The 17987-nt window shown below is 40.4% G+C and overlaps 2 protein-coding genes across 3 annotated transcripts in view; one reads left to right on the top strand and one right to left on the bottom strand.

Annotated features, from left to right (window-relative positions):
- The window catches only part of DZIP1 (DAZ interacting zinc finger protein 1), a 37858-nt gene extending 32507 nt beyond the window's left edge, over nucleotides 1–5351 (top strand). Inside the window, exons 18-21 of the mRNA XM_068182459.1 lie at nucleotides 47–249; nucleotides 624–754; nucleotides 4230–4401; nucleotides 5140–5351. Of these exons, the coding sequence (XP_068038560.1) occupies nucleotides 47–249; nucleotides 624–754; nucleotides 4230–4401; nucleotides 5140–5222 (589 nt within the window). The 3' untranslated portion in view covers nucleotides 5223–5351. The remainder of the gene's footprint in view (nucleotides 1–46; nucleotides 250–623; nucleotides 755–4229; nucleotides 4402–5139) is intronic.
- Nucleotides 5352–6031: 680 nt separating this feature from the next.
- The window catches only part of CLDN10 (claudin 10), a 54828-nt gene continuing 42872 nt past the window's right edge, over nucleotides 6032–17987 (bottom strand). For both annotated transcript variants that reach the window (XM_068182458.1, XM_068182457.1), the window contains exons 2-5: nucleotides 12917–13078; nucleotides 12671–12752; nucleotides 8049–8156; nucleotides 6032–7321 (exon numbers count right to left, since the gene is read on the bottom strand). In XM_068182458.1, coding sequence (XP_068038559.1) covers nucleotides 7207–7321; nucleotides 8049–8156; nucleotides 12671–12752; nucleotides 12917–13078 — 467 coding nt within the window. In that variant the 3' untranslated portion in view covers nucleotides 6032–7206. The remainder of the gene's footprint in view (nucleotides 7322–8048; nucleotides 8157–12670; nucleotides 12753–12916; nucleotides 13079–17987) is intronic.

The following is a 17987-nucleotide window of genomic DNA, read 5'->3' as shown; positions in this document are numbered from 1 at the left end:
GCACTGAAACCCAGTAAGTGCTCATGTTGTATGTGGTTTTCCTTAGAACACCACCATTCAGTTCAGAGGAAGAAGCTGATGAAGATGATATGAAACAGTCTTATGTAACACCAGAGGCATTGCAAAAGCAGTCAAAACCATCAAGCAGCATAGTCCACGCTTTTCAGAAGCCGTTTGGCAAAAGCAATGGGAATAGGATGGAGGAAAATGGACCTCAAGAAACTGGAACGCCTGCCAAAACTTCTAAAGGTTTTCCTCCACTGCATTTGTATATAGATGTTGCAATAGCTGTGCATGATTTTGCATTTCATGGTAATATTTCTGTGTTAGAAAACATAGTGAAGGCAGACTACCTAGTCTTGAGTGTGTGTGTATATATATATATATATATATATATATACATATAGGTAAAGACTTTATGTTTTTGCTAATGTGTTTCTGTTAATGTATTACTTAGAGATGTGCATCATGCTCTTCTATATAAATGCAGGAAAATACACAATCTTTGTCTCAGAGAGACTTCTTTTACTTATTTTTACGTTGGGGAAGATTTCTAGAGGGTTTACAGTAAAGTCCCTCCTTGTGAATGGAAACGGTCAATTTAATTTTTTTCTGAATTTTAGGAACAGTTATTCAAAAACTGACCAAACAAGTTGGAGAGAGTCTTTCTAACCATGGAAGTAAGAACAAACCAGCTGGAGGAATTAATGTTGCACAGGCATTTATTAAGAAAGAAGAAGTGAAAGAACCAAAGGTATCACTTTTAATATGCAGCATTATAACATTCAGTAATTGAACTATAGGTATGTTAATTTTTTTTCATGCTGAAATCATCTTGATGCAGCAAAGAACTTCATTCTCCAAGACAGCTTTGGAATTACAGCTAAGTAGTCTTTTTGGCTACACCTGCTCTGGTGTATAGAAAAGAGCTAGCAAGGGACCAGTGGCAAGTTATTTCATCCATACTGCTTATTTAGTTTATACCTTGATTGGTTTGGATCACTAACCAATCAAAGTTTGGGCATGGTATCATTCTTATCTTCTATTCCAGCAGCATAGAGAGTCCTTCTTTACTCATTTTTTCTAGTGCGTTGATTGATGGAGGAAAAAAGGAATTTGCTTATCTAATATTTAAAAACATTATTTCTAGAGCTCTATCTAATATGGGTCTCTTAAATACATTTTCATGAGAGGACAAATTGCATTGGTCTTTGTTCTGCATCAATCCACAGTCACATCAGATCTGTTGCTGTCCATTGAGTATGGGCTGTGTTCACCAGCAGAATACTACCACAATGGATTCTTTACCCCTCAGGCTCCTAAGGTCCTGGTCTTCTCAGTTTAGAGTTCTATAACTGGTAAACCGTTTTGCTGCAATTTGAGGTCTTTGCCTCACTTTAAAAGGAGCAAAAGTTACTCCAAATGAGAAATCAGCAGCAGACAGTGATTTTATTTAAGTTTGAGTAGTTGTTACTAGATTGAAGTAGATAGACAGGTACTAATTCTAGCATTCAATACAATATTTTTTCACTATATTAACAAATAATAATTACTGAGAATCCTGTTATCCATAATAAAACTGATACCCTAGGGCTTCCTGACTGTGAGTCAAATCTGAAACTCATCACTCCCCTCAGAAACAGTGATACTTATATTTCATTTTCCAGAAAGGAGTGATTGTCCTAATCAACTTTGGCCATGAGGGTAGCATAATCACATTTAGCCTGTGTCCTTGTAATTGCCATTGATGACACATAAGTTGTCCATTGACTATTTGAGAGCAGCAAATTGCACCAGACTCAAAATTATCAATGCAGACATGACTATTGCAGTGCAATTTTCTATCTAGTGTTACTTCCAAATTCTTTGTAATGTCAGATTTTACAAAACCATAAAATGTTCACAGTTAAATTGGCGGATGATTTTGTAAAGATCTTTCAATGGTGGCCATTGTATTCAGGAATTTGGGCTTCAAGAGCAAAGACCTGCAGCAAAATAAACCTCAAAACCTCTCTTTTAATAATGCTGTGGTTTTCACTGATAATCTCCCTTCCCACATCTCTCAAACCCCTGAACCTTAAGGTAAGTACTGGGGGAATGAAATACTTGCTATTGTGGCAGAAGGTTGAGTTTGAGACCCCCAGAGAAGCCTGAACTTATTTAAGTCCATGGGACTCAGTGAGATGCTTTGCAGGTTCCTAAGGAAATTGGTTGATATAGTTAGTTGCCAAGCCATTCTTCCATGATGATTGAAAAGTCATCACAGCTGAGTGTAGTCTCGGACTGAAAAAAGGAAAATAAATCCATTTTTAAAAAAAGTAAGGAGAACCCTGAGAGCTACTGGCTTGTTACTCTCACTTCTGTGCCCAGAAGGATCATGCAACAGATCCTTCTGGACAGAAAATTAGACTATAATGAGAAGACAGTAGGTTTTGATTAGATATTAGGAAGAAATTCTTTACTGTGAGGGTGGTGAGGCACTGGAACAGTTGCCTCCATCCAAAGAAACTGTGGATGCCCAATATCTGAAAGTCTTCAAGATCATGTTGGAGGGGGCTTTGAGCAACCTGGTCTAGTGGAAGATGTACCTGGCTATCATGGGGGAGTTCAACTGCATGATCTTTGAGATGTCTTCCAACCCACCCCTTTCCATAGTTTTATGAAAAGTGTTGTAGCTATGATTCATTTAGAATACATTGTGTCCCTGATGTATCCTGTATGGACACCATGAGTTCAGAATAAGCTTATGAAACCAGGGCAGGCACTGCTACTTTTTTTCTGCAGTCTTTACAGAAGAACACACCATCTTGTATGCTTTGGTAATTATATGCATATATTTATACCCATATTTATATGTTTAATGTAGACATCTTTATATAAGTCTTTCAGTTAATAAAACTGTTTAGCAGTTTTGATTGGTGCCATGTATTTACCCTCGATCAAAACTGAATTCTGCTTGAAGTTGACATGTTTATCTCTATTTTTTACTTCAACAATCATTTGGGACTTCTTGAATGTTTGAGGAAACTCTTCCTCCTGCATTTCTCAATATATGTGACTAACTTTCCCATTACCACACCCTCCAAATGCAGATAATTTGAAACAGCACAATAATGAATTCTGGTATGTTAATAATACAGCACACTGAGCAGATCTGTCAGTTTTTGAAAAATAGTTTGCAATGTTAAAATGGAGTAATGTTGCAAGATAAGCATTACTGCAGTCTCTTATTCACTTTCGAGACACACAACATGTTCATATTTGTTGATTTTTCTCTAGCATATACATACCTGACATTGCTTTCTAATAGCATCTGAACCTTCCTTCTGTGCAATGGAAGCACCATCTAGATCCTTACTGCCATACTGGAGACTCCAGTGAAATAAGGTTTTAGTTTTGTGAGAAAACATTGTTTGCTTTCCACACTTAAGCTCTCTGAAAATAGTTCAAATCCATCAAACCACATCTGACTGAAAAATAGGGAAATGCTGTAGCTCTTCTTGCTAAAGCTGACAGAAGATACTCTAGTTCTCAGGCAGATGAGGTAAGAGGGACTGTAGGCTCATTGCCTTCAGGTTCATCTGTCTGAATTGACTCTTATTTTGTGAACTTAATATACAAATCCACCACTTAATTAAAATATGTTTGTACATATTGACACTGAGTCTTGAGGGGAATGTATATTTAAAGTTTGAGCATCATACAGTTCTTTAAATGCTCATTATTTAATTTCTCTTTCAGTAAATTAGGTTTAAATTGAAAAGGCCTTTACTGCAATATTTTTCCTAATTTGACTACAGAATGCTTGTAAACTGCCACCTTGCATGTTATATCTTTATTTTTGTGTAAGTAATCTACATTCTAATGCTTAAAGGACTTTCATCTCACTGGAATATCCTGGAAAAGATAATCCTTTTTTAAGACTGGCATATAATATCTGAAAGCAGAGGTTTATGTCAGATACAGAACTGGCAGAACTTTAAATGTTTGCAGTTCCTGACTTAAAAAAAATCCACCAAACATCTTTTAGTTTCAGAACAATAACAGTGAATTAATATCATTTAGGTAATTGAATTAATGTGGATTTTAAAACTGTGATGATAGATTTCATAAAGTCCATGTGCCAGTGCATTCTTCTTTAGCACTTTCACATTGTTGTGTTCAGGAAAGAACTCAGCACAGCTTCAACAGACAAAGGAAAAATGCCTGTTTTTTCTTGTGTCTGTTAGCTCACAGAAGCTGATGAAGATGATTGGGATATTTCATCAGTAGAAGAAGACGTTTTATTGATGAAAGATGACAGAGGTCAGAAGGCAATGACAGTTCAGAAAAACGAGCCCAATGCTGCATCTGTGGTACATGCATGGGGCCTTCCCAGGAAAAGTGCACCAAAGGAGGAAGGTAATGTATTCATAAGTGACTGACCCACCTAGAGGAGGATGAAGTACAGTGTATTGCACATTGTAATTCAATAAATGGTGTTTTTTAAGAAAAGAACAAGAAAACATTTGTGTTTGGTTTCTTGCTATATAAATATCATGTTTTTATGATACTTAATGATATGTAAACCACACACATACATAAATACACAGAGATACCAACTTAAATTTGACATTTTAAACCATAATATTATCAGACTTCAACATCATCTTAAAAATTAATCATCTGAGGTTTTTTTCTTTCCAAATTTAAGGGAGAAGGGAACTCCCTTTTTCTTGAGAGTAATAATATTTCAGGTATCTAACTGACTTACCAGGCTGAGATAAATATTTGAACTAGTGCTAAAGCAAAAGCCTCAATCTTACATATAATATATATAGAAGTTTCTAACCCTAACATTTCAATGTTTGTAAAGGTTAAAGCTGTGTCAGTTATACATATAGATACTTCTGGTTATTTTTGAAGGGAAAGTAAGGTTGATACTGACTTCTTGTACTGTGCTTTATCTTCTGTAAGAGAAACAATCTGCATATTAACAGCACTCGTCATTTGCTTACTGGTTGCAATCTGGGGCTTCCTGAAGTCCACAGGTGTTTGCTCACATAGCATGTAATTTTATTTTATAGACAAATACAAAGTAAAAATACCACCAAAAGAGTACTAATAACTATTAATTGTTCTGTCTGTTTGTTTTAAAAGGCCTTCATGAAGCTGATAATACAAGCACGTTAAAAAGCAGCTTAGTCACTGTAACAGACTGGAGTGATTCTTCAGATATATAATTGTTCCATTCCTGATTGGAGGTCCTGCTTTTGGGTTCTGCTGGGGTTCAAAATGCAGGTGAAAACATCAAATGTTTCCCAGTAACTTCTCTTATTGGTTCTGTAATAACAAGGAGTACTGTTTACAGAGCTCTTGTGTCTTTCAGTCTGACTGAAAAAGAATATTGAAATATGCATTTCTGGCCATGTCTATTTGGAAACAAAGTAATTCTTCTTTCATTTTGTGGTAGTTTAACCCCAGCCAAGCCCCACACAGCCACTCACTCACTCCACCTGTGGAACTGGGGAGAGACTTGAAAGAGTAAAAGTGAGAAAACTCTCAAGGCAGTTCAATAGGGAAAGCAAAAGCCACACACACAAGCAAAGTAAAACAAGGAATTAATTCACTGCCCCCCATGGGCAGGCAGGTGTTTAGCCATCCCAGGAGAACAGGGCCCCATCCTGTGTAATGGTGCCTTGGGAAGACAAATGCCATCACTCCAAATGTCTTCCTGTTCTCCTTCTCCCCCCACTGTATATACTGTGCATGATGTCACATGGTCTGGAATATGCCTTTGCTCAGTTTGAGTTACCTGTCCCACCTGTGTCCCCTCCAAACCTCCCGTGCACCCCCAATCCTCACCGATGTGGTGGTATGAAAAACAGAAAAGGCTCTGTGCAAGCCCTGCTCAGCAATACCAAAATATCTCTATTATCAACTCTGTGTCCAGCACAAATCCAAGACACAGCCTCATACCAGCCACGGTGAAGAAAATTACCTTTATCCCAGCCAAAACCAGCACACTCATTAGTTCAGTGGTGAAAGTCTCTTTCATTTCTCTGAGGTGAAGATTTTGCCTCTAATGTTTACATTAAAGATTGAAACTGGTCTTACAAGAAAGCCTGTTAACCAGTGAACAGAATATACTGCAGAGTATTACTTTATACAATCTTTAATGCATATTTTTTATATTTTATCATGAACTTTATATAAAATTGTCAACATTTTAAAGAAAATATGTCCATGTATTAAACTATTATGTTTCTACCATGGTTTATAATAAACACCAAATGAAAAGAAAAAAAGCCTCAGCTCTAAAACTAATCATCAATAAATGCCTCCTGTATGGGGAAGTTGGTTTGTTGTGGGTTTTTTTGTACTGGAGTTGAGTCTTTGTTAGCATAAAAAGACAACAACTGCAAAAAGATTACAATGTCAAGCCACAGTAAGGAAAGTACTAACCTGCCATTGCAGAAGTACTTGACATTTCTGCTTTGTCCACATTGGCTGCCTTCTTTAAAAAACACAGTACTGTTTCTACTTAAATGAAGTACAAAAATAACATAAAACAAAAAGAACCTTGACTTTGTGGTCCCAATGTAAGTTAGATAATATCAGATACAAAACTTCTTTTATACTGTGCCATTATTAAATAGGACTGTTTGTTTTTTTATATTTATCCTGTTGTCCCAAAATAACCAACTTTTATTGAAACTCCACAGGTCCATCAGGTCAAACTTCACAACAAACCTGAGTTTGTGTCTGATTTTAGGGACTCAGTCTAGAAAGCATTTTGTGGTTATTTGTAATCTCTGTTCTCATTTATTGACTTGTACATATATTCCCTCAAAAGTAATCATATTTCCATGGACAGACAAAGAAAAAACAATAGCTGAGTTTTTGAAGTGCAATATGCCAATACAATGTGTGTGATACCATTCCCATAAGCAGCTGACATGACAAACTGAATTAGTAAATACCTCGTTTATTTCTTTTCAAGAATGCAACATCAGCTCATGATTTCCAGGTATAAACTTTACAATACCAACATCAATCTTAAAATATATAATAAAATTTACATCAATATGTAAAAAGCTGCAAGTTAATATTTTTAAAAGTCATTGTCTTAGTGGTAAGTACATTGGGCTTGGGGTGGGGGGAATCACTCTGAATGAAACGTACAAAATCACGTTTAAAAACACTTTGAGTCTTCCAACAGTGCAACTAAACATAAGCGTTCTTGTCAAAGTGCTTGGGTGGGGTTTTGTCAGGGACGCTGTTGTGGACCTTTGTACGAGAAGACATCACAGATGTGGCTCCATTATAGGCATATCCCCTCCTGAAGAGAAAAAAACAAGCATTTACAGCTCGTCCCACAGACAGGTGACAGCTCTGCATCCAGGCATTCTAGTAATAAAGCTAGAAGAAATGTGTGGGAATATACCTACAAATTTCAGGAGAGGCGGCACGTTCCTACTCTGTGTGGTCCTATTCTAGTTAAATGTTGCCACTCCAGCTATCTCTTTGCACCTGTCTTTACACTTTCCTGTAACGTATATCCCTCGTTCACAGCTAAGTAAATTAGGGCCTAATCATGAAATAATTTAAACTGTGGCAGATCCTAGATGAACAGTTACTCTCTACAGCTGTTCTTTGTTATCACCCCTCTTTGTTCTTCCTCAGCAACCCTACAGCTGCTGGAAGTCCCACTGCCACCACCACTCACTTTTGATCTGATGATTTGAGATCAAAAAAACTTGTCTATTCCTGCCTGTAAAGCCACCTGACCACTTTTCCTACACCAGTGAATGCACTGTTTTGCAGGTGTAGTAAATTTATGAAATATATATCGATATATATCATTTGTTCTGAGCCAACAGCTTTTCTTAATTACATTAATGGTGGACAGAGTGTTATCCTTACATCCCCTTACTTTGTTTTATCCACACAATCTTTTTCAGAATCTCATTACAAAGTGTTTTGGAACAGTCATCAAACTGCATACATATAGCAGGTAAAAATGCAGAGGTATTGATTTCTTTCAGTAAGTACAACTTGTGTTTTACCTTGCAGAATTGCTGTTTTCAGCTATTGAGAAGCAGAATATAATGCCACCAATTATGCAGAGTGAAGCTCCAGCCCATCCAATGAACAAAGCTGCTCCTAATTCATACCTACAAGAAGTCAATAAATGTATTTAACAAAAGAGCATGGATTTAACATGGTTATTTCCAGAATAAAATAACTAAACATTACATTTTTCTTTAATAACTTTCCATTCACACATAAATTATTTACCACAAAATCGGCAGCTTTGCCATTCACCACGTTCTTTTCATTGTTTCCCTCTGACTTAGGAGGCAAACTCTGTGCCTGCAGTACACTTGGGCAATGCTTCTCTCCCTGCTCAGCCAGGGTTAGAGGTTAGGGGGAGGCCTGGCCTTTGTGCATCTCCTCCTGTATTGCTTCGCTGTGGGGTTATGTCCTTCTGTGACTGTTTACAGCACCAACTCCTCCATTTCGGTTTTGTTCCTGTTGGCTCCCAAACCAAACTGGACTGGGGCTTTTCCTGGACCAGAGACTACAAATTCTGCCTACAACCCTCCTTAAGTTTCCTCTCTGGCTCTCAGGATCTGTCTGACTCCATCTCTCATCATCCACACACCAGCCTGCTTAAAACATGAGGGTTTGTACATATGAATAATATGCATATGCAATATGCATGCAATGTATACGTATGCAACGTATGCATATACATACACAGGTGTGTCTGGTATAAGCATTTGCACATACAGGTGCATGTTCCAGCATCTTCCTCCTTCTCTAGTCCCTGTGGCTGGATTCTATCCAGAAGAAACTGCTCCCCAGCACCTCCATGGGCAGAGCTCCCAGTCACCAGCAATGGTCCCCTCTGCTGCCTTGGCCAGCCACAAACTGTCTGCTGCCAGGAACCGCTCCATTTGTCTCTGAGAGGAGACAGTGGTGCTTTAGGAGCATTATCCCACTAAGTCCATGTTTCTAAAGCAACAGAATTAAATTAAGGGAAAGAAGGGCATTGGGAAGAGATTATTTTCTTTCCTGTCAGTGCTGATTCTTCAAGACAAGCAGCAAACCATGAATGCTCCTTGTCTGCTCCATTCCCCAGCTCTCTGACTGAGTACCACTCTTAAAGCACTTTAAGGATGACCTGCATTAGGCTCCAGCCCAACAGTCTCCAGTCTCTCCTATTCCTCACCTTTGGAAAACACTCGTATATCTCTTGCTCTTTCTCTGCTGCAAGTTTCCCCTTGAGGAGACCTTTATCTTCTCCAGACTTCTGTGATCCTGCACAGAAACAGAGGACCCTGTCCCCCATCCAGCCACAACTGTCAACCAGGAGTCTGTGCTGTTCAAGCAGATGCTACTAAATTGATTTGTTGTAAACTGTGGTGAGGCAGCTAAATAAAACCCCCTGCTTGACAGCCTGCCTGTGCAACTGCAACACTGTGTAGTTGCACTTCTCAGCTAGTTCTGAACATTTCCATGTGCACAGGCCCTAGTCCCACATTACCAAAATATCTAACTGAAAATACCTGTCAGCTTTTCTGAAAAATTTGTATCTTTACAAAATGGCACTGCAGAAACACTTAAAAAGAATCCAGTGAGGTATTAGAAGACACCAGACCATAAATCATCACTGGACCAAGAGGCACATGCAAGATCCGTGAAGAGCTCATGAGGATCAGGTGCACAGACTGTGAGGGGATTTCTTTGTTCAGGCTCCCTCTCTGGAGACACCAAGCTCAAGCTGAAATAAACTGACTCTGCCTCAGAACCCTTCCTCAACACCAGCATGGAGTTTACGGACCCAACCCCCAGTTTAAACTGTTGGGAACCATAGCTCCTTCCACTCTGGAAAACTCTCCACCAAGTCCAGTTTCACTTCAAAATCTGACAAACCTGCAAAATTTTAATTCTTCTTATGCTCACATTTCCAGCCACCTTGCTACGGTTTTCACATGACTCAAGGAGATTTGTGTCTCTCCAAGGACAGGGCGTTCTCTGATTAGAAACAGAGATCTACATCAGAGCTCTTCACTTAAGATCCCATTATATTCAACGTGCAAGAAATACACACAAAGTGCACTTCTAAAACAATTTTGAGGCACTTCTTTCATTGACCTATAAAAGCAGATCAGAGGGACTACCTCAGATGTGAGGTAATCCCCCTCACGGGGATCACTCCATCCCTACAGGACTGCCAGAGCACACCTAAGCTACAAGGATCAGGATTAGGCTCCCCACAGAAGTAGATGCAGATCACCACACTGCTGTAGAACAGAGCTGGACCAAGATCCAGGATGGCTGTTGCAGTAACAACTTATTTGTCAAGACCATTTGCCTAGAAAGTGGGAAACACAAGTTTCCATATTTTTATCTAACAACACAAAACTGTTGACCAGAGGCCGAGGGATTTAAGGAGACCAAGCACTGTCTTCCCTTCCTGAAACTCTTCAACTGCACAGAAAGAAACCATGACTATATTTGTTAGAACTGGGTAGAAAAGGGGTACCTGAGTGTTACCTACTAGCTGGGACAGAAGACATGGGGTTCGGCCTTAGCAGTTGGGATTGTTTGAGCTTGTGAAGCAATATTTGTTACTATACCATGATTAAACAGATTGCGTGTATGGCCCTTCTCGGGGGACTGCCACACCACTGGGTTAATGACTTGCAGAGCTGTCCTGACAGGTCTTTCTTCCACATCTTCAAACAGAGAAAACAACTTTTCTGATTGATACTGGTACTTAAGAGGAAAGCTCAAGATTTTCAATTGCACATCAATGCCTATATGGGAAGTTAGTCAGATAATTTAAATTAAAAATAGTAAAGAAGGCTGGAGGGAAATTCTTATGGCTGACACAAGGTGCTGAACATTTTGTATCATTTGTTTCCCACTAACAGTATCTCAAGCCTGTCTTTGACACTACCAGAATAACTTCAGGAGAGAAATGTGCAGTAAAAGGAAAAAGGCTGAAACCCTCTCTCAGTGAAGAGACAATTCCAAATTTCCACAATATACCAGCAAACATATTAAATGTGCCTGCAATGCATAACAAAGTAAGGGTTCAGAGACGGCAACAAAATGGAAATTTTACATCAGTTGAGAGAGGAAGGAGCTGAATGCCACGTGCATTGTGCACAACTCAAATTAAAATGTCAGGATTTCCTCTCTGCCTTTATCTTTGCAATCATGATTATGTCTGCCCACAGCTGAGCTATGCTGGTTGTCCACAAAAAAAGGTAATTTCTGGAGAGGATGTTTTACTACCGTTATTTCAATATTTAAAGTGGATTTCTCATTCCTTCACAGTAAAATTCCACCGTGAGGTATGCCTGCTTTTTCACAGCAGACAAGGGTAAGAATACAGTATAGGAAAAGGACTTCTGGCAGAAATCATGGTATTTTTCAATAAGAACAGTAAGTCTGATGAATAATTAACTTCTGTCTATATAGCCAGGCTCCATTTTCTTCAAAGGACCTCACATCCTTCTTTCTTTTTGTGGCCTTTCGAGCCTGTTTTCACTACATCAAATAAGCAGAAACTATAGGGGAATTATAGAGAAAACTAACACAAGACTATATGGAGAAAACTAACACAAGACTATATGGAGAAAACTAATACTGTTTCAAGATAGGAAAAGCAGTGTCAACCCCACTGCAAATGTAGATCCCTTTAGTGTTATTTATTGAGACTATTTTCTTTCTGTCAAAGTGAAACGTAAAGGCTCAGGGTTCCTTACTGATCCCTTACTTTGGTCTCAGGGAAATGTACACCCAAAGTTTGGCATCTTCTGGAATCACTGCCAAGAAAACTTTAAAATATTTTCCTTTTAAAAAAGAGTTTAGATCATATATGAAGGCAAAACAAGAAAGTCTATGATGCTATAATTTACAGCCAACATTTTCAGACTTGGCAGTTAAGAATGTAAATCCAAAATCCAAGCGTTGGTTTGTGGATTGCTGCTTTTGCAGGTCCTGAGAATTTGCACAGCTTTCAAGGGAGTCTTCAGGTATGCTCATTATCTCTGGTGTGGATCCCAAAATTCTATAAATATTCACTCTCTTAAATTTAATTACAGGTATAGGCAAAGTATTTATGTTAGTGCTTAAAAGATTGGGGGTTTTGATAAGGTTTATGATCCAAATTTCAGTCACCTGGATTTGAAAATCTGTCAGCAAAATTCCACCGAGCCTGCAGAAACCTCTCCTCAAGAGGAATCAAGATTGCTCAGTGCTCGACACCTTTATTGAAGCCACCTGCTATCAAAGGCTCAAGGAAATACTTTTCTCCCTTCCCTATCAAATGATGCACCTAATGAGCCCCTGTGTCTTGTGCAATCCTTTTGCTGCACCTCTGACATCCAGGCAGGCTCCATTCCCAATTAAGCCCAGCTGCCCTGCCAGCCCACAGTAGAGCTGATCCCATGGATTGCAGAGCCATCACTGTGCAGCAAAGTGTTTGTTCATTGAATTTCAGCACCTGGTTGCTCCAGTTAGAAATTGTGGTTAAGTAAAACTGCAGCCCACTCTCCTCCTCTGCCCAAGGGGAGAAGCAGCTGCTCTCTGTCTAAACAGGCTCTGGTGTGCAGTAGGAAACCTAAGGTCTACTTGTTTGAAAGATTTATGGGTATAGGAAAGTACTTACTTTTGTGCAACAAAAGAAGGGTCAAAGAATTCAGACGTAATCCTGTTTGCATACAGGGAACAACTAGTCATAGAGCACAACCCTGAAAAGCATAAGACAAACCATTCAGTGGAGCTGGCAGCACAGCTTTGGGCCTGACCCTGAAGTCAACGAAGTCATGGAGGTTTGTGCACGGGTTTCTGTGGAAAAGAAGCGGCTCTGGTATGACTTCAAATATGCAAACTGATAGAAATAAAGTATATTTACCAGAGAGTATGAAAATCAGTCCAGCTAAGCAAGCTATTTTTGCTTTAGTCTGATCAGAGCCTCCAACTTTTGTACATTTCATCCCAACCAGTCCAAAAACGGCACCAAAAAAGCCCAGGCAGACAGCGGAGATCATCAATCCTCTGCAGGCCTGGATGTAACCTGTGAGAGAAAGACCAAGGCTAATATGAGAACTGGGACCATGACAAGTTTTGCTGTGGTTTCCCTCCCTCTGTGCAGCATCAGGCACTCACTATTACAAATAGAATTGGACTTTGGCTGGAACAGTATCGCTTTACCACTGAGTGTGTTCCTCTAGGTGATGTGTGCCCTTCACAGGGCATCACCACCTACGCCCAATTCATAAGAATCATACTACGGCACTCAGGGTTCCAAAACATTCTCCCATAGCACTGGGTATAGCATCTGCGAGAGGTTATACCCATGAGGTTTAGAAGAGCAACTCCACGTGGCCTGATCAGGTCACTAGTTGCAGAGCCACCCTGTGCACTCAGAGCAAGTCTTACACCAGTCCAGTTGGGTGTGTGTGTCGCAGGTGCAATATGCTTGGCAGTGAGGCTGGCAGCAGTGACCCTGGCTGGGGTCCTGGGCCTTCCTGGGCCTGCCTGGATATGCCACTGATTTGATTTGGATCTGCCCAGAAGGCCCTCATTCTGCAAGGAAGTCAGCCACGCACTCAGCTCCAGGGACAGCAGTAGTCCCTTGGGATAAAGCAAATTGCTGCCATATTTAAACCTGGACAAACAGCTTGCACCTGGCTTCAGCCACAAGCAATTTGGCTGTGCTGCCCGAGACTGCTCCCAGAGGGACCTCCCAGGGCAGGACCCTTCAACAGGACAATGGGCTGCTTGGCCTCTTCTCCCTTCTGAGAATATCTTGTAATTGAAAGACTGTGATAGTCTCATATCGCTGCTTACGGGGTGGAACGCTGCAATCTTACACAGCTGAATAACCATCACAAGATGTTTTTCTTCATAACCTGTTGTTACATCTCATTTAAAATGAAAATGAACTCCCACTATTAGGGCATTCATTCTTTTTGCTTTGATCTCCAGTGAGTGGAAATGTTGAGAGCTAAACCACATTGTCATTGCCTATTACACCAAATTTTATGTAATAATAAATAAACAAAAAAAAACCCCACCAAACCCTGCATCAAAGTTTTAATATGTAAGAAAACAATATATTAAAGCAGGAACTAGAGGACATCTGATGAAAACAGAAGGCAGCAGATTCAAAATAAAAGGTGTACTTGTTTGTGAAATGAAGCTGTGGAATTCCTTTCTACAGGATGTGTGGACACTAAGGTTTTACTGAGACTCAAAAAGAGACTGGATGTGTTTCTGAAGGAGAAGTCTGCATCTGGCTGGCAGGACTTTGAGATGCACATGGCTACCACAGTCACTTGACCACCTTCTGCTATCCTTACTGCCACCTCCTTTAGCCACTGCTGAAGGTATATCAGCTCTAGGATGACTGCCCTGTGCTTGAACAATATTTTAAATCCCCCACTGACTCACAGCTTTGAGCAACAAAGCAATTGGTAGCACATAACACCCCATTTTAGCAGGCCTGCTGAACCTGGGAGCTGTGCTGCCCATCTGTGAGCACAACCTACTAGCATTTCTCTACCTCTGTTGGCACACAGACATTTGCCGACAGGCTGTTCTGTCATTTGCAACAGGCTTCTGTAGCCCACCTGCTCAAGAAAGACACAGTCAATGACATAAGTGTGACTGTCATACAGCTCACATGTTGGAATGTAAGATAGAGAGTGATTTGTGCAAGACTCAGGTTTGAAGACAGCAGCCTTGCTTTGTTACTTTTTGCTATAGGCATGGAAAACTTGCCTTATGCAGCTTTAGGTGGTGTGTAATGTATTTCTTGTAGCAGACAGGTAAAGCACAAGATGAAGACTGGAAAGGAAGCTATTATTTTTGACAGGTCCAATTTATTGACAGTGTTAGTTAGCTAATTGACACATTAAAGTGCTGAACCATGAACATGTTTACCCAGAGGTCCTCTAAACTTTTATTTATGTCTGAACCTCCTAGGAAAACCAGTAAATATTCACCCCAACTAAAATATCCAACATTTGCTAGTAACCACAGGGCTGAAATACAGTTTTTGCTGAAGGTCAATACACAGTTTTAAAATAGGTAGAGGGTAGCGAGACAGCAAGAAATAATTAACTCACTCACTCAGAAATCATTTTCAATTATAAACAGCATGAACTGGAGGACTGCTCAGTTCTGCTGAATGAATAACCTTTCTCACTAAATAATTCACTGAAGTGGGCAGGCCAGCTATAGTAGGGCTTGTTTCAGTTCACCAGAGCAATCAGCCAACTGGCACACATTTTTAAAACAAAATATAGGGAAAAAAAATCACAATTTACACCAGTACTGTGGAAAAGCAGAAGGCTGTAGTAGTCCCACTAGGTTGACTGGAGTATTAGGAAGCATGAAAGGTTGAAATCAACCTTTTCACCAAATCAAACCTCCTATTGCTTAGATCCTAGATTCAAACGCTGTATAAGATTTGGCTGTAAGAGGAACTAAACCTCTTTTCTGCTTTCAAGAAAGCAAGATTATATTGGGCACCAAGACTTATAGGGCTTGTTCAGCTTGAATAAGAAAAGGATCTGGGGAGACCTTACAGCAGCCTTCCAGAACCTAAAGTGGGCCTACAGGAAAGCTGGAGAAGGACTTTTTACAAGAGTGTGTAGTGACAGGGCAAGAGGAAATGCCTTTAAACTGAAAAAGGGCAGATTTAGGTTAGATATTAGGAAGATATTAGATATTAGGAAGAAATTCTTTACTGTGAGGGTGGTGAGACACTGGAACAAGTTACCCAGAGAAGCTGTGGATGCCCCCTCCCTGGAAGTGTTGAAGTTTGGATGCAGCTTTGAGCAACATTTACTAGTAGGAGGTGCCCCTACCAATGGTAGGCAGGTTGGAACTAAATGGTCTTTAATGTCCCTTCTAACCCAAAACATTCTGTGATTCTATGATAATGAAGAGGAGTGTAAAATGGAGCTGTCTATTTTTTCCTAGTCCTCCACTCAAGACTAAAACCTGTCCTTTTCCAAATGTTTATGGTCTGTGTTTGCACCAACTACTGCAGGAAACTTGTCATGTACATACCAACCACCCAAATGAAGCTCCCAAGCAGCAAAAAGCCATGCGTTTTAAACAGACAAGCAGAAAAACATGCATTGCTCATAAAGTCATGTTTAGCAGCATTCCAAGAGAAACCTATTTCAAGGTGAGTTGTTTTTTTTGGTTGGTTTTTTTTTGTTTTGTTTTTTTTGTTTTTTTTTTGTTTTTTTTGTTTCAAACAAATGTGTTTTGTCTTGCATTGAAATTAATCTTATTAAAGCTTCATCTTTCTTGCCTCAATGCTCTCACACTTGCCTCATGCTTACAAAGACTTACAAGGCATTCATGTACTCATATCATATGACACTATGGAAAAAAAAAATGCAATGTTCTGGGGACTGCCACTTTCACAATAAATGCCTCTGGTGGCATTTTGCAGTCTTCATCACGTGAAGTGTAAGAGGTTGCCTTACAGATACAGCATAGATTCCTTCCAAAAGTACACACCCATTGCTTTTGTATGGCTTTCTAAGCTCTAATACCCTCTTTTAGCTCATAATTGAATTTTTGTTCAGCTCTGTTCTTGCAAAAGGTCATCAGATCCACTGTAGGAAACATGGAAACTGATATGTCCTCTTTTGGGGAGGTGGTTTCATAAGTAAATTTCCACCTATGACCAGTGGCACAAAAAGTAAACCCGAAATGACTTTAAGCCCCACAGACAGGAAGAACATTTTTGCTTGCATAAAGAATGTGGGTCTCAGCACTTAATTAGGGCTGGTCAAATTGGTTTCCTCTATAGGAATGCATAAAGGTGGAAGGGGACCACAAGCAATTTTCTCTGGAAGCCATTCGTGTGGAGTGATGGCCTGAAAGCCATGATGGGCTGCTGTGCCATCCCACAGCAAGCTGGGAAGGACTGTCCAAGCCCACTGCATGATGGAAACCAAAACAAGGATAAAGACAAACCATCTCCTGAGCACCCCTGACCTGAACTATGACACTGCTTCTGAAGAAGGAAGGACTTCTCCTGCACTCCTCAGGAGAACTCCAGCAAGTAGAGTAGAATCATAGAGTCATTGAGGTTTGGGTAGGGAGGGATCTCAGAGGTCATCTGGTTCCCACCTCCTGCCATGGGCAGGGACGCCTCACATAGACCAGGTTCCTCAAAGCATGGTCACACCGATTTCTTTCCCCCTCATTTTGACTCTGATCCCCAGGAAGACCTGAGCGGTCTCTCGGGATAAGAAGTCCAGCTTACTTAGAGGTTTCCAATTTGACCAAAAAAAAAAAAAAATTATGTAGAAGAGGAACTGCACTGAGAGGCAAATCCTCACCCTCTGTGTGACAAAGGAGTGGAGCCAAGCCACATTTCCCTAGGACAGAAACTTTTTTAGGAATTTTCCAGTCATGCTCTACCATTTTGAGGAGAGCAACATATTGTCACTACATGTATCTTTACAGGGTTATTGTTTCAGCTCACAAACACTTCCCTGAGAACAGAAACCAGATCTGCCCTGTTTGCGTCTTCTGAGTCCCCCCACCTGAGGATGGAGTCAGGAAGTTCCCACATTCCCAGTCACAGGGAATAGGATCCACCTTAGACATGTAAGTCTGGGCAAAGAGGAAGAGGAAGGAAGGGAGAGGCTAGACAAGGGCTGAGGCAGACTTGTCTACTTGTTGAGACACAAATTCTTTAAGCCACGAGTGACACACCGGCAGCCCTGAAGTGCACTCCCCCACGGGGGAAGGGTTAGGGTGAAGAGGGGACATACACACCCACAGTCAGCTGCTGGCAGGTTCCCTGCAGAGCCTGTAACCACAAGGAAGGGAGTCTGGGCTAGGCTACCCACCGAAAGGACCTCTGACTGCAGTGGCTGCCCCTCCGACCCCACCCAGCTTGCCTGGTCTGTGCTTGGGGGGGGGTACATCACTCCCCCTCCAGCCTG

This window comes from Anomalospiza imberbis, chromosome 2 (assembly GCF_031753505.1).
Source record: "Anomalospiza imberbis isolate Cuckoo-Finch-1a 21T00152 chromosome 2, ASM3175350v1, whole genome shotgun sequence".
NCBI lineage: Eukaryota > Metazoa > Chordata > Aves > Passeriformes > Viduidae > Anomalospiza > Anomalospiza imberbis.
The sequence above is the reverse complement of the archived record's forward strand: the minus strand, read 5'-3'. Positions and strand labels throughout refer to the sequence as shown.